The sequence below is a fragment of the Mizuhopecten yessoensis genome, unplaced genomic scaffold, assembly GCF_002113885.1.
Source record: "Mizuhopecten yessoensis strain PY_sf001 unplaced genomic scaffold, ASM211388v2 scaffold6487, whole genome shotgun sequence".
NCBI lineage: Eukaryota > Metazoa > Mollusca > Bivalvia > Pectinida > Pectinidae > Mizuhopecten > Mizuhopecten yessoensis.
The window spans coordinates 9,915-36,278 of NW_018406574.1; the positions used below are offsets into that span (position 1 = coordinate 9,915).

A 26,364-nucleotide genomic window follows, 5' to 3' on the forward strand; every position below is an offset into this window, starting at 1 on the left:
GTATCACTCACCTGAACATTTCAGCAGCCATAGCAAAATATTCCATTTCAATTTTATACTATACTATAAATATTTCTTTTGCAAACTTTGTCGGCTCCATATGTTGCAACTACCAGCCAAATATTATTGTACGATTCTATGCTTTTTGGTTCTTTTTCAGAAGTTGTTTGAAGTGTTTGACATATTTTCCCCTGTGACCTTGTAAGTAGGTCAAAGTAATTATCATTCTCAAACTTTGTCGAGCTCTATCCCAGGAAGCAACCACCTTCGGGCAGGCGATCTAAAAATGTTGTTTCTTTTTGTGGTTTTGGCTTTATGAATTAGTAGAATGAGGATTATGAACACTACTGTATTTTGAAATATGCGTCGCTGAGATTATACTGTCACAAATTTCCGTTTTGCTGGCTCCATTCCACTACGCTAGTAATAAACACTCAATTTGCAACAGTATGATCACCATATATCGCCTCGTATTTCAAAATACAGAAGGGTTATCCCCTCATTATGGGTTAATTTATTAAATCAGAACTGAATAAACAGCACAAGTTCTAAAACCTTCCTAAATCTTGATGATTGTATTATGTCAGGTTTATTACTCCCAACATGTATGATTCCTGTGGTCACTATAACTAAACAGTATCTGGCCGCACAGAGTTTGTGCCAACTCAACTTTATTAACAAACAAATGTAGTAGAATATGGAACACGGAATTAAGATAATAACAACATTGACAAGGAAAAAAACTCTATTTGATGACGTATCAAACTGTGACCTTACAACAGTGCATTGCACTTTGTCTATGGATGATGCAAGTTTACTTCAAGTTTCATCACGATATATTTAACCGTTTAAAAGGATCTATGAATACAGTAAAGTTGTTAAATCTTCACCTTGTACAATTAGTTTAGTTAATTTGAAATGTGATAAACATGTTGTTCCATTATTGCACAGTGAAGCTAGGTTAGATAAATAATTTTCAAACTGACAGCATAAATTTTTTGGTATCTACATGGTGAAAAGAAGGTTCTTTTCCTTCAAAAGCGGATGCTTATAAAAAAGAAGTTTTCTTCTTGTCTTTTCCTTGCAAGTGATTTTAAAATTCATTCAAGCAAAACCTGTACAAACATAACTTACAATGTTGATAAATGCTAACTAAAACTCAAAAGTACTTACCACTGTGTTGGGAATACAATATCCAACAGATAGCCACGCAACCCACAGCTACAACTAAGCCAATGACCGCCAAAGCAACTGAATAGAAAAATATTGATAATCTAATCAATTGGGTTCAATACTTATCATTGTGGGTCCAAGTTAAAGACATTTACAAACATGATGGCAAGCAAGCTTACTCTACAGGGTAAATATCTAATTAAAACTCATAGGTTTGTCGGAAGATTTCAAAGTTTTTACTTGTGTGGCCCAGTGTTATTTTCCTTGAAAGTGGGTCAAGGTCAATTATTTAATCAAAGTTTGTAGTCCTTCATCTCAGGATGTTACTGGCACGATATTATCACCCTAGGCCTTACTGTTATTCAAAAGAAGTTGCTTGACATTTTTTTTAAACATTTGACCCTTAGGACAGACATTGAGTATCAAATAGTTCCAAAAATTTGATTCCAATTATTTTGTTCAGAAACCCTAAACAAAATAATATAAGTCTACTTACTAGTAGTTGGGCACGAGTCACAGATGCTGCTACTTGCTGAAATGAAAATAAACAGAGATATGAGAAACTTATGTATAAATATATATTTATTTATCATTTGGTCGTACAAATTAAAATTGATGTTAAACATCGCCCGAAACGCCTGAAAAAGAATAAGATATGATAAGTATCATCTTTCAGTCGACTTCAAATTTTATATGTTGATAATTGAAAATTAAAACAACACCAAGCATTTTCCACAATGCTTTCGACCAACACAGCTATAAGGCATGAACATTCACGAGTTTAAAGTTCCTCAGACGACAAAACAATATGTGCTTCACCTTTTATTCCAATGCATCGTACATCCATTGTGACATTTCTGGACCAATTTGGACCATTGTCATTTGAGGGTTAAATGTGAAAATTTAACTTAAACTTGTATATGACATTGACCTATATTTGATCATTAGTACATTAATCATCATGGTATGTCCACATAATTTGATAACTGTTGGATTTCTAAAGTTAGTTTAATGGAGTTTACGTAAATTCTTACCAAGATTTTGTATGGATGAACATTTTTTGAATATACTCGTCAAAGGATGAACTTAACAAAAACATTGAACATGTTTTCCACTAGGCAACAGCCCGATCACAGACAGTCATAACCAAAGTGGACAAACCCTGATAAAAAGTCTAAAATTGCAGGTGATAAAGATTCCACAGTTCATCAATGTAACACGTGAAAAATGAAATTTTCTAATATCATCAAACACATATACAGTACCATGGTTGCTTTTCCCAACGAGGACCTTGAACTATAAAATATTCTCGTTATGATCAGAAAAGATGTTTTAGGATCAGCATATTTGATAACAATCTGTTCAAATTTTCACCTACTGCACAAGGTATATCTGAAGTGTTACCTTTAGTCATGTGTCAGAAACTCTTAAGAGCAAGACGTCAGTGTATATTTTACAAAGATAATATATAACAGAAAATGAAAATACAATGGCCAAACTGAGAATTTACCCGGGACCTCCTTACTTCAGATGGACACAGTTGAACTACCTAGTCCTGGTAGCTCAAATATTGGTTAACTTTAACCAGTGGTGTGTGAAAAATTCAAATTATTGTAGGTAAGGAGCAAGGACTTTCAAAAGCAACTGTTGAATCCTCTAAACATATCTACCATAGTTGTCTCAACCAAAATGTAGTCGTGAAGAGATAGCAGATGTTTTTCATTTATTGTGTTCAAATTTAAATGGAAGAGCGTTAAACTGCTAGCAGAAGTGAGATGTACTTGGTCTCTTCAAGTTCAACCTTTATCAATGCAAAAAATACACTGTGGAAAACTTTGATTAAAACTTTTCCATAAATATTCAGCCTAGCTGTTGGAAATGATTGATGTATCAGAATGAAGATTCCGTATGTATCTACATGCCAAAAATCTGAATCCGTGAAAATAGTAAAGAAGGTGCACTTCTCAAACAAACTGTTTCAATGATATAGGTCACAGATTAAAATATAGGTCACAGCAACCTGCTTTTGGTACACATTAAACTGCTATCTCAACATGCACACCAATACTGGCTGTCCCAAACGAACTTTGGTAAAAGATATGTCCAATATTTGGAATATAACACTGAAAACAGACAGAGATAGTAAAAACTTAATTGCTTCTGGTAGTACTAGTTATAATGGGAGACTAACCAGGTTAAAATTACTTCTTCAATACTATTGAATTAGTCTTTTAAATATTTATGCCCTTTTTCCTAGTCTGCCTTGCCTTTGCCCCTAGGAGACCACACCCTTTATGAACTAATTTCTCAGCAAGGAGTCTTCTTCAAACTCTGCAGACCCTTACACTTAACTGCTATGTTATCAGTAGTTATCCTGGTTTCGCCAGTTGCAGAGATTTCAAATGCCTCTAAAGTTGGCTCCAGCATGTTGCGATGACATTACATAAGTGCACACCATGCTACCCCAAATAAATTAATATGCATGTATGTATTCCGCAAAGTCCCTTAACTTGTTCTGAGCTAGCATTTCCATTATGCAATGACATAGTTTTACTAAAATCTGTAAATATTTACAAGAATAACTGTCCAGAATGTGTCGACCAATGAGGATAAACAAAATACCTTAGAGACACCGATGCTTGAGTATCGTCATTGCAGAATTAATTCCATTGATCAATTCATAAGAAATTTGTTACACAGAAACAATATGTAAAGGACAGACAAACTAAAACAGTATCCTGTTTTGCCAAATAAATGTGTGTCATGAAAGGTATAAATGATAATGTGTGTAATGTCATCATTGGAAGAAGCTTCACTTGACGTCATATATCTTAAATTTTAACAAATATGTAAATAAGAATATAGACTGTTTTCAGAAATTCAATTCATCCCGAAATGATCCTTTCAACACTTACTTTAAATATTTGAGGAATTAGATATTATTTTGGTTAATTGTGAGGACGGGCACTTTTTTGTAAATATGTATTGGTTTTTCGGACTATCTGAACTAAACTAAAGGAAGTAACGACATACAATTAACATAACTTACCTTCAGTTGTTATCACAGTATCAGTGATGGTGGAGGTCAGTCCTATAGGTTCATACTGCCCAGCGAGATTGACTACAAACTGTACGTGGTATGTACCCGCTGAAAGAGATGTCTCAACTTTCGGTACAATGACACAGTTGTAGATGTTGGCATCCGTGTCAGTACATCCTGCATTACCAGTACTCGTACATGTTGCTGTTGATGATGGGGAACTCACTGCAGTTCCTCCTCCAGTTGGCTGGAATATAACATATAAATGCTGATGAGGCAGTGAGATGAGAAGGATGCAGACATTGATATAGGTAAGTTATCTATTGTACATGCATATAACTATAGATTTCATGAAACATGATGGTCATTTAAATTTCAGCAGTCACAAAAGGCCAGATGAGCTTGTTTGAAGCTTTCAACATTATATACAGTGTATAGACAAGTTGGTCAAGGTCGTGTATATGAAGACACTTTATTGCACTCAAACAAATGGCATATACTAGAAAAAATCATGACCCTAGGCCTAAAGACCTGAAACGAGAATATTCGTACAGCGTTTTACCCATTTAAGCTTATGTCAACTTCTCTTACGAGCCACTTCTCAAAATTTACATTTGGCCTAAACAAAATACACTTGAAGAATTCAGAGTCTTGCAAGACAATAAATATATATAGCCCCCCACCAGAAATCATCTCTTTATCAATGGAGCTGAACGCCTATATCAGGATCAACCGACTGTATATCTTAATACAGAAAAGGGCAAATTCTTCCAATGATCGTTGTCAGATGTCAAAAGAAATATCAGAGTAAAATGCTTTTAGTTTGATTGTGGTCAGATGGCAAAATAAAGACAAGAGGCCCACAGGGCCTGTATTGCTCGCTTGGATAACTTAGCAATCATGGCAAAATATTCTCCAAATGAGATCTAAGGGAATATGCCAGACCCCAAGGCCAATCCTTGTAGCATATCTGTATTCGATTTTTCATGCCCAGCAATTTTATGTATGGTTATGGGGTGGGGATCTCAACTGTTTCCAGGCTGTGACTCAGAAACTAGGTCCCAGCGGTTGTGGCCAGACCCCAGGATCATTCTAATATCATGACTGCATTTGTCTCTTTTTGCCCAGCATTTGTATTTACAGTCTTGGGGTGGGGATCTCAACCGTTTCAAAGTTATGACCCAGGGGTTAAGTCTCCAAGTGTGGGGCAGTCCCCAAGGCCAACCTGGAAGCATATGTGCATTCATCTCTTTATCCTCAGCAATTGTCTATATGGTTATAGGGTGGGGATCTCAACTGTTTCCAAGCTGTGACGAAGAAACTAGATACCCTAGGGGTTCGGTCAGACCCCAGGGTATATACTAATATCGTGACTGCATTCGTCTCTTTATGCCCAGCGACGAACGCCACGGTATGGCATAAGCTCACCGTGGTCCTTCGGACCAGGTGAGCTAAAAAAAAATGACCAATTACTAATCTGACACATTTCCTTTAATGATAACAGAGGAGTGACACCCTAGACTTTTGAGGTTGATCCTGGGGTATTTCAGGACCATACCTCCTGATGTGTACTGTATACAAGAGGCCTATAGAACCTAAATTTGCTCTCCAGTTTCTATTGTTACATGCAACTGACATATATACAGAGCAAATGTGTTAATTAGAACACAAGACATTGTAACATCTCTTGAATGCTTCTTATATGCTTCTAAGCTTTTAACCCACATTGACCTTTGACTCGGGCTAGCACTTAAAGTTGACATTTGACCTCATTACATTGTAATTTAATTTACATGATTAGTTAAGCATTTTGTTGTAAGACAACATACCTGTGTTTTAGCATTTAACTTACCACAAAGTACACGGCGAGTGAGACAGCTGGGTACGCACATGTGGCTATAATGGTCAAGCTTTGTGTATTTGAGCTTGACAAAGTCAGAGCGGAAACAGTTTGACTCACAGTTAAGGTAGGAATGGCTGAAAAATATAATGAAACATCACATTAAACTTTTTTGTAATGTTATGATGGGGTAGATTATATAAATACCATCATTAAACATTATATTTAATGTAATATTTATCTAATGCTCATAATTAATACAGTGTCAAACAAAAGCACAACACAGCAGAGCATTATATATACCTGCAATGATACATTCATGGATAGGAAAGATGGGGTCAATATTCTATCCACACCTCCATTTCTTTCACCAGGCCATAAATAGATACAAATTATGAATAATAACTGCAATATAACAAAGCATTGCGACCGATACAAACCCATGTGTTGTTAAAGATGGTGTGTGTTACAGTCAAACACTAATAACTTCTAATATTCTCCGATAGTTAACATCGGTATTTGACACAAAACTAATTAATACACTAATTAATTAATACACGAACAGATGACTAGCGCCTGTATTTGAATGTTGAGTTTGAGTTGGATGTGTCAAGATGATGACATATCTTCTGATTTGTTTAAGAACAAGAGGGCTTGTATCGCTCACCTTAATAATAAAGCAACTATGGAAAATTATTCTAATAACAACTATTTCTGAATATTGGCTCGGTCTCTCAGCCACACCCATCCCTCATTAGGTCCCTTATTTCTGCCTCATGAATTGGGAGGGATTTTAAACATTAATCTTAATTTCCCCTATTGGGGCCACCCCTCTGCCCCCTAAAAGCATTTATACAAAATTGAGTCTCCTTTGCCCAAGGATGCTCTACACAATATTTGGTTAAATCCCTCCAAATAAACTGAAGGAGAAAGATTTTAAACATTTATTACTATGTTCCCTCCACTGGACTCTTCCCCTTTTCTCCCAGGGGGACTACACTTTCTGTTCAAACAAAGTGATTTCCCCTTGTCAAATGATACTCTGGACACAATTTGGTTAAAATAACAAAGGATTTTAGATATTTGCTAGGGGAGCCACATGACAATCTCTGTTAAAACAAATTGAGCCCCTAGTGATTTTTTTACCTTTTTTTCTAAAGCCCCGGCCGGTGCCTTTTTAATTGGGAATTTTACTCGCGGACACAATGAATTGGGAATTTTACGACATGTTACAGATGTATAAAATGAGGGAAACTTTGTTTGATCTTGCTTCTGTGGATTGCTACAGTTGTGTTCTTTTCATGACAATTTATGAAAGAAAAAAACCCACCAGAAGTCAGTTGATATATTTATTAGCATATGTTTAATTGTGTCAAACTAGATTAGCCCTCAGATTTGTCAACAGGTGAACATCGTTCAGCAAACATTTACATAGAGGTGACGCATGTTATTTCTTTGAATACGATTAATATTTCACGAGTGAGACAACACAAATAACAAGAGGCCCAAGGGCCTTAGCGGTCACCTGAGTTATATCATAGGTACTGGTAGCTTTATTTTATTGTTTAGATGTCCAGTGGAAATCAGCATTTGAACTAAGTGAAATACAATACTTGTCATGTCATCAATGGATAAGAATTTGAAAATATTGATAAATGTTCCCTTTGGGGCCCCACCCTAGCCCCTGGGGATGGGGCAGGAATACCAATTTTACAAAGTAATAATCTTATTCACCAAATATGATTCTGACTATGTTTGAGTAATTTTCTGCTGAAAATGGATAAAATATATACCAAAAAGTGTTATTTCCCTATATAAACTATAGTAAACTTTACCCCCTCCCTAAGGGAGAACGGATAGGTCGGGGGTCCTGAAATTTACAATTTAAGTAAAGCCCCTGATGATCTTTCTTTCCACATAGAGATAAACACTGTAGTACCGCTGAGTCTGAAGAAGAGGATTTTTGAAATATTGGTTAATTTTCCCTTGGGGCCCCGCCCTGGCCCCAGGGGTTGGGGTAGGAATCTCAATTTTACAATTTGAAACGATCTTCCTCCAAGGATAAATCTCACCGAGTAAAAATAATTTCCTACTCAAAGTTGTCAAAATATACCCAATAGTGTTATTTCCCTATATAAACTATATATAGTAAACTTTACCCCCTCCCTAAGGGAGAACGGATAGCTCAGGGGCCCTGAAATTTACAATTTAAGTAAAGCCCCTGGTGATCTTTCTTTCCACGTAGAGAAAATCACTGTGGTACCTCTGAGTCTGGAGTAGAAGATTTTTGAAATATTGGTTAATTTTCCCTTTGGTTGTCATGTCATCAATGGATAAGAATTTGAAAATATTGATAAATGTTCCCTTTGGGGCCCCGTCCTGGCCCCAGGGGTTGTGGTAGGAAGCTCAATTTTACAATTTGAAACGATCTTCCTCCAAGGATAATTCTCACCAAGTAAAAATAATTTCCTACAGAAAGTTGTCAAAATGAACCCAAAAGGGTTATTTCCCTAAATAAACAAAAGTAAACTTTACCCCCTCCCCAAGGGAGAACGGATAGCTCAGGGGTACTGAAATTTACAATTTAAGTAAAGCCCCTGATGAGCGGTCTTTCCACATAGAGATAAACACTGTAGTACCGCTGAGTCTGAAGCACAGGATTTTTGAAATATTGGTTAATTTTCCCTTTGGTTGTCATGTCATCAATGGATAAGAATTTGAAAATATTGATAAATGTTCCCTTTGGGGCCCCGTCCTGGCCCCAGGGGTTGTGGTAGGAAGCTCAATTTTACAATTTGAAACGATCTTCCTCCAAGGATAAATCTCAACGAGTAAAAATAATTTCCTACCGAAAGTTGTCAAAATGAACCCAAAAGGGTTATTTCCCTAAATAAACAAAAGTAAACTTTACCCCCTCCCTAAGGGAGAACGGATAGCTCAGGGGTACTGAAATTTACAATTAAAGAAAAGCCCCTGATGATCTTTCTTTCCACGTAGAGAAAATCACTGTGGTACCTCTGAGTCTGGAGAAGAAGATTTTTGAAATATTGGTTAATTTTCCCTTTGGTTGTCATGTCATCAATGGATAAGAATTTGAAAATATTGATAAATGTTCCCTTTGGGGCCCCGCCCTGGCCCCAGGTGTCGGGGTAGGAATCCCAATTTTACAATTCTTAAGCCTCATCTACCAAGGATGATTCTGACCAAGTTTGAAAAAAATCCATCCACTGGTTCTTGAGAAGAAGTTGAAAATGTAGAAGTTTACGCACGACGCACGACGGACGACGAAGGACGAAAAGCGATTAGAATAGGTCACTTGAGCAAAGCTCAGGTGACCTAAAAATGTTTGAAGCATTCTGCCACAGCAGTAAAAAATAAATGATAATCAACAAGAATTTACTTTACAAATATAAAATACATTGCATTTTTATCACTTAAAAGTAACAAAATAACATACAGAAAACAACGTCAAAATGTCTAAATTGTGGAGCAGTATCTCAGTAAATGATGTTGGATTTGTACCGTGTCATTATCTAGGACAATGTCCAACCTGAACATTTATTTATTCAGTATTTTCCATATCCTGCAAAGTGGTTTTTTTCTCACTAGTGTAAACTATCCTTTAGTTATTTCTCATTGTAGCGAAGAACAGCATTTCTATTTAATGAAGAAGTCCCGATATATTTTTGATAAAATGTATGAATACAATTAACGTATATCTACCGACGGCGGAATGACAGCGGGCGAAACGCCTGTACTTACAACAGTGTCTTGTGTAACTGTTACACTATTCGACGTTTAAACGCCTCTGATATCATCGTTAATCCTTGCTAGTGACCAGTCAAAAGTATTTGTTTTCGAAAGTAGTGTAGTACTTTTCATTGTGGGACATATTGCGCAGTAACAGATTAATCGTACAAGTTTGGAGATCAGTTTTGATTCTGTCATTCCATTTTTGCGTTTGATGTGGTCACCGAGACGCTTCTGTTAGTATGACCGAAATTGTATAATTTGTCGCTATGACCGAGACTATTCCAAACTCGAGTACCATTCGAATGCACTCAAACAACATCGTGTGTAACAAAACTTGAAGCTTGATTTCTATGCCAAAAGATGATCTTCTATTTGTCAAAAAATTTAACAACGTTGTACAACATTTTATAAGAAGGCATGCTTTAATTTTTTTACAAGCGATTGGGAAAAAATTGGGTCAGAATTTGGAAAACTTCACTTGGGGAAAGTACCGAAAATCAGCACCAAAAATGGGGTAAAACAATCACTGGTCCCCCCTGCCAAATGATTTCTCTGGACCAAATTTGGTTAAAATAAATCCAATCATACTGAATGCAAAGGATTTTTTTCAAAGATTTACCTAAAAAGGGGGGGGGGGGGGGGGGGGGGGGCAAAATTGCCAAGTGTAGACCTAAGTGTTTTCCCCCAAAAGATGAATGTTGTCAAACTAACTATGCATTGAAGGATCATTTATGATGCAACCGAAACTAGGGATCATATGCTACAGTCTACATGTAAAAATCCCTTGCTATGGTTAGTTATAAGATAATTACAGACAACTCAACAGCTAAAAGTCATCTCAAGCAATGATATTTTCTAGACCAAAAATGTGTTAATTTTAGAGTAAAAGTATCTTATAACTTTTGTATACCAAAAATAGTTTGAATATAGATGGACTAGATCATGAACTACCAGTGACAACAATATCAATCCAAAATATGTGGTGGAACATATTCAAAGGGATCAAATGACCATATGGTCTATACATCAGAATTCATGGCTGTGTGCACGTGTATAGTCTTATCATTATGCCTGCAAACTGACAGAAAAGAAGAAAATATTTGTTCCAGTTTGGATGAAATGAATATCTAATCAACAGAGAAGATGTTTTGAAAAGGTTCCCTTGTTTATTCCTTTTCAAGATGGCCACCAAAACTTTCATTTTACTGCACAATCAGTTGTCAGATTCCCAGACAACTTTCTTGCGATATCAATAGAATTCAGAGATTGTGTGTTTGTTTGTTACTTTGTTTTTATATATATTTTAAGGTTAGACACCCTTTTAACAGCTGATGACATTTGCAGATAATGTTTTGTAAGATGTAAGATAATGAAATGTGTTCGAATGACAGACATGAAAAAAGAAGGAAGAGAAAAATTATGCAAGGTTTTGAGTTTGTTTTCAAACTCATAATTCTAGATTCACAAGAAAACAACTTATTTCAAGCTTTGTCTGAACTTCTTAGCCCTGGGGTGCAGCTGTTCTGGATTTTAAAGATTGCTTTGGTAGCCAAGATAATAAAGTATACTTGAGGTATGAGCACACATTCCCATAGTTCTTTGACCAACTGGGCATTGGCAGTAGTAATTTTTTAGTCTGGCTCTTGTGTCTGAAACGAATCTGACAACGGATGACGTCTTGAGAGTGCTGATACACCCATGTTTCATAATCTCCATCATCACTAAGATGTTCTCTGATATAGCCTGGATCTAATGATAACTGGTAGGTGCTGCACATTATAGTCTTCAAATATTCTAAATTGAGCTCTGGAAAAGTGAATGAAGATGCATCCATCTTTACGAACTTTGACTCTGCTCTCTTTAAGAGAGCTGGTTCTGTTTTCACCCTCTGAGCCAAACAGTTTTTTTTTGGAAGTCAAAACTTGATCTGTTGTGCGAGTTCTCTGTCTTTTCTGTCAGTTTCTGGTGATCTTTGGTAAATTGGTCCCCGTTTCCAATTTAGACATGCAGTCTTTAGCAATTCCTCAATTATATCAATAAATGCAATTTGATATTAGTCGAGTTCTAAAAAATTGTCCAATGCTTATGGCGGCCATGATAAGACTCTACATGCTATCCATCGGGATTTTGTAATTGTCCTGTCAATGCTAGCCTGTAGATCAGAGTGTTGGCTCTGACCAGGTGTAAGATATGGGGGTATTAATACCAGATGCCTCTAACATCAGCAGGACATCTCTAAAACCACGATCAACGACTACATTGTCGTCTTGCTCAAGCCATGTGAGCTTGTCTATGATGTTTTTTTGTGATGCTTGCATCATTTTGGCTTCCAGAGAATGGTCCTACTGTGTCCAAAATGTAGCCATCAGGTAGATTGTTAACAAAAAGCTTATCGATCAAGCCAAGTTATGAAGCAAATCTGAATTTGGAATTGTTTGTGACCTAACATGCACTTATTGTAGGCTTGCAACGAATTTCATTACCAATTACCTGTAATCAGGTGCATTGCTTTCTGGAGGACCCAAGGAAGGTGTCTTAGGCCCTCACCTTTTTAGGTACACAGGGTACTTTATTGTGTGAAATGAATACTTTCCACCATTTTTTTCCCCTGAATTTTTGCACACATACTTGAAATAACACCATTTCTTCATACTATGAAAATGTTTGGTATTTAAGAATAATAAGAATGAAAAATCCTGTATTTTATTTTAAAATTTTCACAAAATGTTCGATTATCCACACATTCTGGATGACAAAAATCTTATTTCAGCATCACGTGAATCTGTCCCGAGTATAATGATGGAAAAAAATATGACATTTTCCCGAAAAATACATTCAGGCTGATATTCCATTTTTCTACGCCTATGCTGTAATTAGGTTAATTAATCATCTAAATAATTAGAAGAGTGATTCAAAGTAATAACATCAGATGTATAAAGGATTGAAAAATGTTAATACTGCAGCATCAATCTCGTAACACTTCTGAAACGAAAGTTATGAGGGGGCAGGCTCCTATGTAAATTTAACATAGCTGGAAATAGTCCTTTGACCCTTTTTGGCCCCAACCCTCTGCCCCAAAAGGGACCACAACCTCCGTTTATACAAAATTTAGTCCCATTTGCCCAAGGATGCTCATGCAAGGCCAAATTTGGATAAAATCCCTTCAGCAAGAAAGATCTTTGAAGACTCAAACCTCGATTTCACCTTTTGGGCCCTGCCTCTCTGCAACCAGAGGGGCGACACCCTCCATTTATACAAAATGTAGTCCCTTTTAATTTACCAAAGGAGGCTCAAGGCCAAATTTGGATAAAATCCCTCCAATGGTACAGAACAAGTGGATTTTAAAGATTTAAACCTCCAATTTCCCTATTGTGCCCTTCCCCCTCTGCTCCTAGACGGGCCACACCCTCCGTTCATACAAAATATATTCCCCTTTTCCCAAGGATGCTCCCGACCAAGTTTAGCCAAAATCCATAAGTCCATAAAGCCGTTTAGAACTAGTAACGTTTTAAAGGAAAAGTTGACAGGCGAACGATGGACGGACTGACGACAGACGCCGCGGTACAGCATTAGCTCACCATGGTCCTAAAAATGTATATATAGAGGGCCTGTATTGCTTGTATTGCTCACCTGGATATCTAAGCAATCATGGTAAAATATTCTCCAAATGAGATCCAAGGGAATATGCCAGACCACAAGGCCAATCCTTGTTGATATCTGTATTAGATTGTTCATGCCCAGCAATTTTATGTATGGTTATGGGGTTGGGATCTCAACTGTTTCCAAGCTTTGACTCCAAAACTAGGTCCATAGGGTTGTGGCCAGACCCCAGGATCATTTCTAATATCATTACTGCATTCGTTTCTTTTTGCCCAGCATTTGTATTTATAGTTTTGGGTTGAGGATCTCAACTGTTTCAAAGTTATGACCCAAGAGTTAAGTCTGCAAAGGTTGGGCAGACCCTAGGATAAATTCTAATATCATGACTGCATTCGTCTCTTCATGCCCAGCATTTGTATTTATAGTTTTGAAGTTATGACCCAGGGGTTAAGTCTTCAAGGGTTGGGCAGACCCCAAGACCATCCTGGAAGCATAATGTGCATTCATCTCTTTAAACTCAGCAATTGTATATATGGTAATAAGGTAAGGATCTCAACTGTTTCCAAGCTGTGACTAAGAAACTAGGTCCCTGGGGGTTCGGTCAGACCCCAAGGTCTATTCTAATATCATGACCCGTCCGTCTCTTTACGCCCAGCATTTGTATATATAGTTTTTGGGTGCGGAACTTAACCGTTTCAAAGTTATGACCCAGTGACTATGTAGCCAAGGGTGGGGCCAGACCCTAGAGCCATCCTGGAAGCAAATGTGCATTTTTCTCTTTATACTCAGCAATTGCATATATGGCTAAACGGTGGGGATCTTGACCATTTCCAAGTAATTAACCATTTTTGGCTCCACTCCTTAGCCCGAGGGAGTCAGCCCCACCATTTTTACAATTTAAATCCCTACTTCCCATGAATGCTAAATGCTTCCTACCAAATATGATCGATATCCATGGCACAGCTCTACAGGAGAAGTCATTTATAGGAATATAGCCAAATTGCCCCCTTTTGGCCCCGCCCATCAGCCCCCTGGGGGGGTCAGCCCCACCATGTGTAAAATTGTAAATCCCCACCACCTAGGGTTGCTTCCAGTCAAATATGGTTGATATCCATCTCTTAGTTCCAGATAAGAGGTCGCTTAAAGCAATATAGCCAAATTGTCCTCTTTTGGCCCGCCCCTCAGCCCCCTGTGGGGTCAGCCCCACTATTTGTACACTATTGATTCCCCACCACCTAGGGATGCTTCCAGTCAAATATGGTTGATATCTATCTCTTAGTTCCAGAGAAGAAGTTGCTTAAAGCAATATATAGCCAAAGTGCCCCCTTTTGGCCCTGCCCTTCAGCCCTCTGGGGGTCAGCCCCACCATTTGTATACTTTTGAATCCCCACCACCTAGGAATGCTTCCTGTCAAATTTAGTCAAATTCCAATCAGTGGTTAAGAAGGGGTCGTTCAAAGAAATTGTTGACATACAGACGACGGACGCCACAGTTTGGCATAAACTCACATTGGTCCTTCAGACCAGGTGAGCTAATAACTGAAATATATTTATGGCAACAGGGAATTACATATTTTTACATTCTCATAACAGAACAAGAGGCCCAGAGGGCCTGTATCGCTCACCTGGAAATGGTAGTAAAATTGAAGTTAGAATAGCTAGATGTTGCTGGTAGTGTACATGAGTTACATGGTTAGTCAGGGGTTATATTTATATGCAATTGGACAAAATCCTGTCATTCCTACAGAAAAGGAAGGATTTTGAAGAATTTGCTATGTTTCCCCTATTGGGCCCCGCCCCTCTGCCCCAAGGGGGGTCAGACCCACCTTTGTTACAAAATCAGGTCGCCTTTACCCAATGATGCTTTAGACCGAATATGGACAAAATCATGTTATTCGTACCACCTCTCAGGCTCCAGGGGGTCAGACACACCATTTACACAAAATTGATTTCCCTTCTGCATAGCATGCTACTGTTCTAATTTGGTCAAAATACCTCCATCCTAACGGAAGAAAAAAGGATATTAAAGCTATTCCTCTATATCCCTTATTTGGCCCTGCCTCTCTGCCCCCTCGGGGGGTCAGACACACCGTCTATACAAAATTGGTCCCATTCATCCAAGGATAATTCATACCAAATTTGGACAAAATCCTGTCTTTCCTACAGAAGGAATAGGATTTTGAAGAATTTGCTCTGTTTCCACTATTTGGATCCACCCCTCTGCCCCCAGGGGGGCCACATCAAGACCAAGATGCAAGGATGCTTCAGACTAATTTAGAATAAAACACTTTAATCTCTATGGTAGAAGAATGATTTTAAAGGTTTCATCTCTATTTCCCCTATTCGGCCCGTGCCCCTCTGCCCCCAAGGGGGTCACACCCACCGTTTATACAAAATAATAAGGATAAAATCCTTTAATCCCTACGTTAAAAGAAGGATTTTAAATGTTTTACCTCTATTTCCATTATGAGGCCCCGCCCCTCTGCCCCAAAGGGGGTCACACCCACTGTTTATACAAAATTGAGTTCCCATGCCCCAAGGATGNGTAGAAAAAGGATTTTAAAGGTTTTGCTTCTATTTCTATTGTTTGGCCCCACCCCTCTGCCCCAAAGGGTGTCACACCCACTGTTTATACAAAATTGAGTTACCTTGCCCGAAGGATGCACCTGACTAAGTTAGAATGAAATCCCTTAATCCCTATGGTAGAAGAAGGATTTTAAAGGTTTTACCTCTTTTTCCATTGTTTGGCACCGCCCATCTGCCCTTAGGGGGGCCACACCCACCGTTTATACAAAATTGAGTCACCTTGGCCAAAGGATGCTCACGATTAAGTTAGAATAAAATCCCTTAATCCCTATGGTGGAAGAAGGATTTTAAAGGGTTTAACTCTCTTTCCATTATTTGGCCCCACGCCTCTCCCCCCAAGGGGGCCACACCCACTGTTTATACAAAATTGAGTCCCCTTGGCCCAAGGATGCACCAGACCTAATAAGGATGAAACACCGTAATCCCTACAAAAGAAGAATGATTTTAAAGTTTTTACTTCTATTTCCCCCTATTTTGCCCTGCCCCTCTGCCCCCAGGGAGGGGGGGGGGGGGGGTACACCCGCCATTTATATAAAATTGAATCCCCTTGGCCAAAAGATGATCGAATTAGAATGAAATCCCTTAATCCCCACGGTAGAAGAAGGATTTTAAAGGTTTTACTTCTATTTCTATTGTTTGGCCCCACCCCTCGATCTGCCCCCAGGGGTGTCACACCCACTGTTTATACAAAGTTCTGTCCCCTTGGACTAAAGATGCTCCAGATTTATTAAGGATAAAATCCCTTAATCCCTCTGGTAGAAGAACGATTTTGAAGGTTTTACCTAGAAGTAGATATTTCCCCTATTTGGCCCGCCCCACTGCCCCCAAGGGGGCTACACCCACCGTTTATACAAAATTGTGTTTCCTTGGCCAAAGGATGCTCCAGACTAAGTTAGAACAAGAGGTCCATTGGACCTGTATCGCTCATCTGGTTTTATATTTAAGTCATTACAACTAAATGCATTAGTACATCTTTATATGAAATTTCCTCAAAACCAGACCAGATATCTATGTTCTAACCCAACTGGGACCACAATATCTGACTTTCAACTAATCAGGGGCCTCCATTGAGTTGCAATGTTAACAGATTTTGAAATAAGTAATATGTCCCTGATGATCTTTCTTTCCATGTAGAGAAAATGACTGTAGTACCTCTGAGTCTGGAGAACAAGATTTTTGAAATATTGGTTAATTTTCCCTTTGGGGCCCCGCCCTGGCCTCGGGTTGGGGTAGGAATCCCAATTTTACAATTGTGTAGCCTCATCTACCAAGGATGATTCTGACCAAGTTTAACCCAAAAATACAGCAATAAAAAACTTGAACTGGCAAAATCAAAGATGGCTGCCTGGTGGCCATCTTTTTATTTCTGATAAGTCTTAAAATGATTCATGCACAACAAGGGACCAAGGGGAATTCGAACTTGTTTATGAAATTTGAGCAAGCCATGTTAAGCACTTCTTGAGTAATATACTAATAGCGATAAGAACTTTTAAGAACAGTCCTTGGGTGGTTTCACGAATGACAGGCAATTTGAATAGTCCACCATGGTGAGCTATCTAGTTACCAAGGGAAACCTGCATAAGGAAATTGAGAAAGATCTGTCGAGTGCTTCTTGAGAAAAGTATTAGCAAACTTGAAGTTGAATTGTGGAAATTGAAAACGGCTGCCTAGTGGCCATCTTTTCTAGTGGCCATCTTTTCCCCCATCAGTCTCAAAATGAGCCATGCACAAAAAGGGACCAAAGGGGACATAATCATGAAATTTGAGAAAGATCTATGCATGAGAAATGGTGATAAAATTTTGTTTAGGATGGACATATATGGATGACAGAAGACAGATAATGGACAAAGTTGGATTTGATCAGCTTGGAAAACATCCAAAATAGGTTTTGATGGAAAACATATCAAAGAACGTTTTACTTCAGCTGTTGCCTATTTGTGGGTTAAAGTTAAAATTTTCAGCAATCAAAGTTTGAAATGTAGTTCCGGTACTACTTTTGATTTTGGAGAATCACGCCATCCCACTAGAGTAAAATAAATTGACTTTCAAACATCAAAAATATTTATTTTTACTACCCTACATGAATGTGGAACCTGTAAGGAACCTCCATGATGAATATCAGGATCCTGTTACAAAGATTTCAAGTAAAATTAAAGCTGACAGTGCAATGAAAAAGCTTTCAATGAAGATTAAAAAAACAAAACATTTATTTTTTTATTTTTCTGGTTTTGAGATGTTCCCATTAAGTGACTATCTATTTCCGCCGTCGTATCCAGGAAGTATGGTATTAACATTTTAGAATGTACTTGCTTTAAGGTAACAAGTATGGATCTGCCATGGTATACAAAAGCACATTACCCAAGAAAATATTACTTTTTGTAATCATAATTGAAAACTTTTTAACTTGTACTGTCAGCTTTAATGAATTTCAACACTTGAGTAATCTAAACCTAAGACCTATGAACTGTATCAGTTCTTGAACTGTTTTTAAAATACTCCAAGGACTTTTTAAGAACTTCTTAAGAACATCTTCTAAACCTTTGACGTTCTTGAACTGTTCTTAATCTGCTCAAGAACGGTTCATGAACTATTTTTAATGACAAGAACAAAATTTTGCAGGGGGTAACCTATGACAAGGGTTACACAAGGATAACTACAATTAGGCCCTCCCTGGCCCCCCTCCAATTCTAACAAGGTCATTTCTTTATCAAAACTGAGTAGCAATCTGTGCCAAATCTTTCGTCTAGACCTTTGAATTGTTTAGAAGAGATTGCTGAAGTATTTTAATAAGTTTGAACTCAGTTACCAGGTACATAAGTCCAAGGGATCTCTTTGCAAATTTTGTATTACACAATTCAACCAATCTACTTGCCAAATATCATGATCACTGCACTAGTCATTTAGGTTCTTTAGTAGAAGTTGCTTGCTTTTATTACACATTTGAACACTGTTAGCGTTAACAGATGTCAAAGCCATTACTGTTTGCAAAATTGTTGCACTCTATGTTAGCTCTCTAGACCTTCTCGTTCTTCAGAAGAAGCTACTTGAATACATATATGATGCCATGTTATTTCAAATAACTTAACAATTTTGGGTACATGTAATCACACTCTATTTTTTTTGTCTGAAATGCCATCACTTTTACAATAATGATGTTTCATTTTTCCAGGGATAGTGATATGGAACAATATTATTAAAGTTTGTAAAATATGGTAATAGCTTTGAAATGTGACTGATACTTACTCAATACAGTAATGTTAATATTCCCATTGTCACTTCCATGTATACTTGTCCATACACCTTGATGATTTGCTCTTGCTACAGATGATAAAGTGACAGTTGTTATAGTGCCATTTTGAGCGAAGTTTGCAGAACAAAGTACAGGATTGACGCTAAGTGGTGCTGAACATCTTCCTTCTTCTGATCCATCCGGCTTATTCAAAACCACTGCATTAGTTATTGTTCTGGTATCAATAAATATCTGAAGGTCTGACTTTCTTACAGCGTTTTTGTTCAGCGTAATATCGTCTCCAGAAGCCAAACCTAAAAAAATACAAACAAATAACATTATAATAGTCTCTACATTGTATTGGTGCATGAGGAAAAAATAAAGAATTTAACATTCGAAGGGAATGACTAGCAGATAATTCAAACTCTTAAAAATGACTGCTACAACAGGATAAGATGACATAAACACTGTGCCACTTTCCTGAATGACAGTTGGCATTTTCCTAGATTTTTTTTTATATAAGAGCCGATGTGTTACCGAATACCACTTTTCTGTCAACTTAGTGTTCCTGATGCACCGCCGACGTATACTGAGGCATCAGTACTACTTTGGTGGTATTAGATAGTACTACAGCATCACATCGGTACCGGTACGGTACACATTGAGGCCACCGGAGAGCTGCTGATCCATTACAGGGCGATACCGGTGCTAATCTACTGACATAACGAAGTCAAACCAGAGGACTGCCGTTGTAGTCCCTTTGCTTGCTCTGGCCGCGCAACAGCAGATATTTTTGAGTATGTTCAAAAATGTCTACTGTCACCTGCCGTTGCTATTTTTTCCCCCTATGTTCTGACAATGTCCTGATGACGAACTTCCCTTTTGAGAGATGTGATACCGTTGTGCTGCCATACTGGTACCGATCCCCGAAATCAAATTTGTACTTCGGTGTAGCTCCGGCGTCCCCGATCATCTAGGTGTGACTGCAGGCCCTCAACAGTACAAGTTTGGTTGAAATATGTTAAACTATTCAGGAATAAAGTTATACCATGTTGTGCCCATGCAGCTCCAAAAGGAGCTAGATTCCTCCTGACACGATTGATTTTTAGGTCAAAGGAACCAAGAATGGTTCAAACCCTTAGGAAATATAGTTTATATCTATGCATATTTATAAATTACAGACTTTTCTTGAGGTCAACATGTGGTTTTATAGACCCAAGATATACAGTTGATTCCCGGGACAGGTGTCAATATTATAGACAGAGAACTCTGGGAGAAACTTAAAAAGTGGAAGATTAGCTGTAAAAGTAGAAATACTGACAAGAAACTGTTCGCTTATGGGAGCAACCAGCCTTTGTTTTTAGCAGGATGTTTTGGTTTGGTTTGTTTGTGTTTTACGTCCGATTAACAGCTGTTATTTAAGGACGTGCCAGGTTTTGGTGGTGGAGGAAAGCCAGAGTTCCCGGAGAAAAACCACCAGCCTACGGCCAGTACCTGGTGACTGCCCCACGTAGGTCTCAAACCCGTGACCCAGTGGTGGAGGGCTAGTGGTAGCAGAATGTCAGACGCTGTAACCACTTGGCCACTGCGGCACCTTTAGCAGGGTGTTTTGATTCTGATGTTACACTGGGAGACAAAACAGAGAAAAACTTGAGGCAAAAATAAAGGAACTAGAATCACTGGACATTATTGAGAAAGTAGAGGAACTTAGTGCAAAGGTTAGTCCTGTCATTGTAATACCCAAGTCGAATGGAGATATTCGACTAACGGCACTGTACCAAAATCGGACACTTTTTAGATAAGTATACATAAATGTTCCATTATTATTATCCATATGTTGTAAAGCGCTTGAGAGTAATTTTACATATTATATAGGGCGCTATATAAATGTTGTATATTATTATACCAATACTATCGGTTCCAAAAATGTATTTTCATTTTTCATAAAAAGATACTATCCACTTTTCATTTCTATCACAATTTGATATTTCAGACGCGTGGTTCTATAAAAAGAACGTGAAATACCATCTACGTTTAACTAGCTATATAATAGGCCCTAATGAACCATTATTACTGTACTCTGAAAGGGACACTTATGGCATTTTGGCGAATATTTGGGGATAAACGATCAATATCGGCAGAAAATATGCATAGTTGAAATATTTTAGAGTCAACGAGGGTTCCGATTAAATTTCTTCTCCAAACTAGCATCAGTTTTGATAAAATAGCCTTTTAAAAATGATATCCAAATAAAATAGCGTCACACGGTACATAAATCAGGAAAGTCTTGTTTTGGTAGTTATTCTTACCTTTAAATTGTCCACGTAACGATAATCAGCAGCCAAGAAAGCTTAATACAGTTTAATTGTCATGAAAATTATTATCAAATGAAAACTGCTACATAAAAGTACTTCTTTGCATTGAATGCCAGTTTCTTGGGTCGTTTTCTCACAAGTGTCCCATTTTCGGTACAGTGACGTTCATCCCAGCATGCTACTGACCAAATATCATCACCCTGGGCTTTTCGGTTATTCAGAATAAGTTGTTTAAAGTTTTTAACATTTTCTACCCCTGTGACCTCGAATATAAGTGAAGGTCATTCATTTGAACAAACTTGGTAGCCCTTCATCCCAGCATGCTTCTGGCCAAATATCACCATATTGGTCCTTTTGGTTATTCTGAAGAAGTTGTTTATAAAACTTTTAAGACAATTGACCCCTGTGACCTTGAATATGAGTGGAGGTCATTTATTTGAACAAACATGGAAGCCCTTTATCCCAGCCTGCTACTGGCCAAATATCATCACCCTGGGCATTTTGGTTATTCAGAAGAAGTTGTTTAAAGTTTTTAACATATTTGACCCCTGTGACCTTGAATATAGGTGAAGGTAATTTATTTTAACAAACTTGGTAGCCCTTCATCCCAGTTTGCTTCTGGCCAAATATCATCACCCTAGGCCTTGCGGTTATTATGAAGAAGTTGTTTAAAGTAAAATATTGACGCCGGACGACCGCCGCACCATGGCATAAGCTCACTTGGCCCTTCGGGCCAGGTGAGCTAAAAATATAGTCGGCATTTGAAGGACCATCATACAAAATGATGGTGTATGTTGAAATTAAGTTCAATACAGCCAAATTATGTAGAAACAAAACACAAAACCATATTTTAAATGTCATTTATTTTTTGTTGATAAATTCATAAGATATCTAATATACTGATGCGTCATCGCGAAAGAATAATGTCTAGACGTGGTGCGCAGGCTCAGCTGCGAGTCTACGCTTAATTTCGAGGTTCTACATCTTCTGGAATGTGAAGCTGCAGTAATTGAATTAGACAGGAAAAATGGAAAAATGTTTGAAAGGACGAAAATTTTATATGACATTGCTGTTTGACTGTATTTCATATAAGACGGGACCGAATAGATCTACCACAGGGGTTTGTTTCAAATGTCTGAAATACACATATGCTATACTGATATGGGTCACAGCACACATAAACATACATTTATACCAATATGCTATACTGATATGGGTCACAGCACACATAAACATACATTTATACCAATATCACTACTGTACATATGGCCATGAAAAAGCCATGAGATGAATGCCATGAAAAAGCCATGAAAAAGCCCATGAAACATGACCTTTTTAAGGGCCCTTATTTTTGTTAAACTCCATTAAATTACCATGAATATTTTGTTTCAGCAATGAAAAAACAGAAATTCAAAACTGCCCCAGCATTTAGTACGGTGCATGTATTCTTCCGGATAGCCGGTTAAGCTGAAATGGAATCGACAGAAATGCTAGCGCTGTTTATGTTATGAATAAATATCTGAAACTATTAACCTCGCTAGTATCTTTGTCTGAGTTTGAACACAGATGAACTTAGTTCAATATATGTTAATGGGCATGTATCGGAGAGAGTTTACTTTGTGTTTCTATAATTATACAGTGGTTTATGCAAAAGGAAGGGATAAGTGACTGGTTAGTTTGATCATGCCATGAGACCCTCCAAGGGATAACTGTTGTGATGGCCACGGCGTATTCTGTTCTCTCCTCTGTCGGTACTCGGGGTCAAATGAGATACGTGCGCCATTAGATTTACATAATTTATAATATTACTGGGTTTAGTAAAATGGTACGATTTAAGTATATTGCTGAATTAAAAGGGTTTTTTTGGTTTGACATGCAAAATTTAAATTAGTACTAATATGAATATCCGGCCTCCTCTGGCGCGACAACGCAATATATAAAAAAATCGCTCTTCGTCAGAAAGCTAGGGGCCAGGTGAGCTAAAAATGTCAAAATGACGGACCAGGATGAATAACTGAGGAAGGAGAACCTACTTCTAGTAAATAGGTTTGCATAACATTTTATTTTTAAATCGTAATTTTTCAACAGTTCATGTTTTCACATGGTGTTGACTTAGAATGTATATAGTATGATCATGTAATATAACAACCTTTTCTCTATAAAGAATTAATTTTCAACTTCAGATAGAATAGGAATACGTATTGAAAACAGAGGGAAAAAAATGTTGATTACGTTGTGAAAATGGTGCATGCTGCCGATAACTACAGCTTCTGTTTCAGACAAAAGGAACTGATTAAAGAAAAGTTGTCTCAACATAAAAAAGGCCCATTTACAAGTATGCTTTAATCTCTGTAAAGTATTGAAAAAATATAATTATCAAGTATCTCAACACGTTTCATATCTGACACATATTGTACATGTACACGTAGTGGTTTTGCCATACAGTTTATTGTGTGTGATGGCTAATATGACTTATTAAGTGTTAGCGTATGGAGACAGTGAAAGTGGGAAAGAGAGTATATGCATACATTTATATGCATGGCCTAGAAAAAAAATGGCCAAAGACATTGAGTTGTACAATGTAATAAAAAAAATCACAAACGTTTCTCATTTTTATACGCGTGTAGTTTGTCATTGCATGTATGCACTTTATGAAAACATTTGAAAAGGGATATTCGTCTCGTGAATATTCCTTTTTACAGAAAAGTTTTCCCCATGGTTGATGGAAGGTGGTTAGCCCCGTACCACCTGTACCGGTCACATTCCGGTACTAAATTCAATATATATTTTGGTTTGGTTTGTTTGTGTTTTACGTCCTATAAACAGCTGTTATTTAAGGACGTGCCAGGTTTTGGTGGTGGAGGAAAGCCAGAGTTCCCGGAGAAAAACCACCAGCCTACGGCTATCTTCTCATGTTTATGTCTATTATCATTGTTGACATTTAATTGTAAATGTATGACGGCAGAGCTAAATAAATTTAAATTCTGAATATTGGCAAGTGTGCAATTAACTTCTGATGATGAATAATTACTGTTCAATAAGTTTGAATATGGACTTAGAAATCATATTACTTGGCCATGGTTTCATATTGCGATAAGAAGTTGCAGTTGCCTTACGGCCCCTCTCTGGGGGCCCCTTTGAACAGTAACTAATACTGCCTAGTCACTAGTCAGGTGACGTTATCGTCGCTATTTTTAGCACCTGATTTTCCCGAACAATCCAAGTGGTCAAACTGGACATTTGGAACGGACTATGAAAATGAGGATAGCGATGTAACAATGAGGTACAATTGTGTACAAAAATATGTAAATTCAGTTGTCTAAATTTTTGTGAAAATGACAAATTGTATCACCTACATTGCTTATAGTGTGTTGCGGAGTAGCTATAAATAGCACACATTAAAACAGAGACGTATATCTATATGGCTTTATACGTCTCTGGTTACATGTAACATTACCAAAAAAATAAATGCTTCATATACTTACAGATAATTAGACACAAAAGTCCGGCAATCAGGGGTTCAGCCATATCCACTCCCAAAATGGAGTCGAGGTATAGTATGTTACCAGTTTTTGATACTCTCAATGGTCTAAGCACCGGACATATCATGCGGATTACAACAGATAGAACCAGAACAGGAAGCTTGGACAGTGCACATGCGCAGTGCTTTACTTTCGGTTTCTAAATATAATTTGTTTTAGCCGGCGCGCTTCATGATATTGTTAATTCCCCTGAAGTTTCAGTCGTAGGTCCATCAAGCTTGCGTGAATTCTGCTACCAGACGTCCACGACATATTCACTCACCAGATGTACAAAGAACCTTGGACATTTTAGTCTTGGTAAGTCCTTATCTATAAGATTTTAGATCTTTTGCTACTGAAATATCAGGAATAGTGATTTATGCTATTTAAAAGACAAAAAATATATCATTTCAAAGACAAAACAGAATAAGCAGTAATTAAAGATTCTACTCACATACAGGCGTCACCCTAATGAGTGTCCTCCGAGTAATGAGTGTTCTCAGAGTGTCCTCGGAGGTTTTTGCGCGTCCGAAAGTTCGTTATTAGATTTTTTTAACTTTTTTCTTCTGATTTTCAAATATTGTTCACTTATCTGGGTGTGTGCAAAATTTAAGTTCGTTCGTAACAGTAAAAAGTACCGAAATATGCCTATTATGGAAGAATGAGTGTCCTGGGAGGTTTTTGCGCGCCCGAGAGTTCGTTATTAGATTTTTTTCATTTTTTTCTTCTGATTCTTAAATATTGTTAACTTATCTAGGTGTGTGCAAAATTTAAGTTCAAGCGTAACAGTAGAAAGTACCTAAATACGTCGGTAAATACTATTTTCACGAGGTTGGATTGAGTGTCCACGGAGGAATGAGTGTCCGGGTAAGTGTTCGCGCGCCCGAGAATTCGTTAATCAATATTTTTTACTTCTGTCTTCTGATTCATAAATATTTTCCACTTACCTAACTTTGTGCAAAATATCAGGTCGATCATAACAGTAGAATGTATCGAAATTTATCGTTAATTGTATGCCTACGATAACAGCTAAGAGTTGTACATGTAGTTATATACGAGTTACTTCCCTTCCAAAGCATTCTCTGCCTATTTTGATAGCCGTTACTGAAGGTATTTGATTTTGTAATACTTGTTATTTTCGTGATATATTTATATACATAGTACTTACAACAATGTGTAATCAAATGTCTGTTGCTGTATAATACACCTACGACCATCAATGTATAGTTTTTGGTTTCAACAAATGTTATTGTGTATGTATACAAGTCTTCTCCTGAACCGGTACAACATATATACATGTACACTGAA

General features: G+C 37.6%; 1 protein-coding gene across 1 annotated transcript; it reads right to left on the reverse strand.

Moving 5' to 3' along the window:
• Positions 1-1,144: 1,144 nt before the first annotated feature.
• On the reverse strand, positions 1,145-25,136 carry LOC110452212. Its single transcript, XM_021500585.1, has 6 exons — positions 25,021-25,136; positions 19,235-19,534; positions 6,066-6,190; positions 4,223-4,460; positions 1,670-1,705; positions 1,145-1,251 (listed from the first exon to the last, which is right to left on the reverse strand). Exons 1-6 carry the CDS (start codon positions 25,061-25,063, stop codon positions 1,160-1,162), a joined length of 834 nt encoding a protein of 277 aa, XP_021356260.1. The 5' UTR covers positions 25,064-25,136; the 3' UTR covers positions 1,145-1,159.
• Between the last annotated feature and the right edge of the window lie 1,228 nt (positions 25,137-26,364).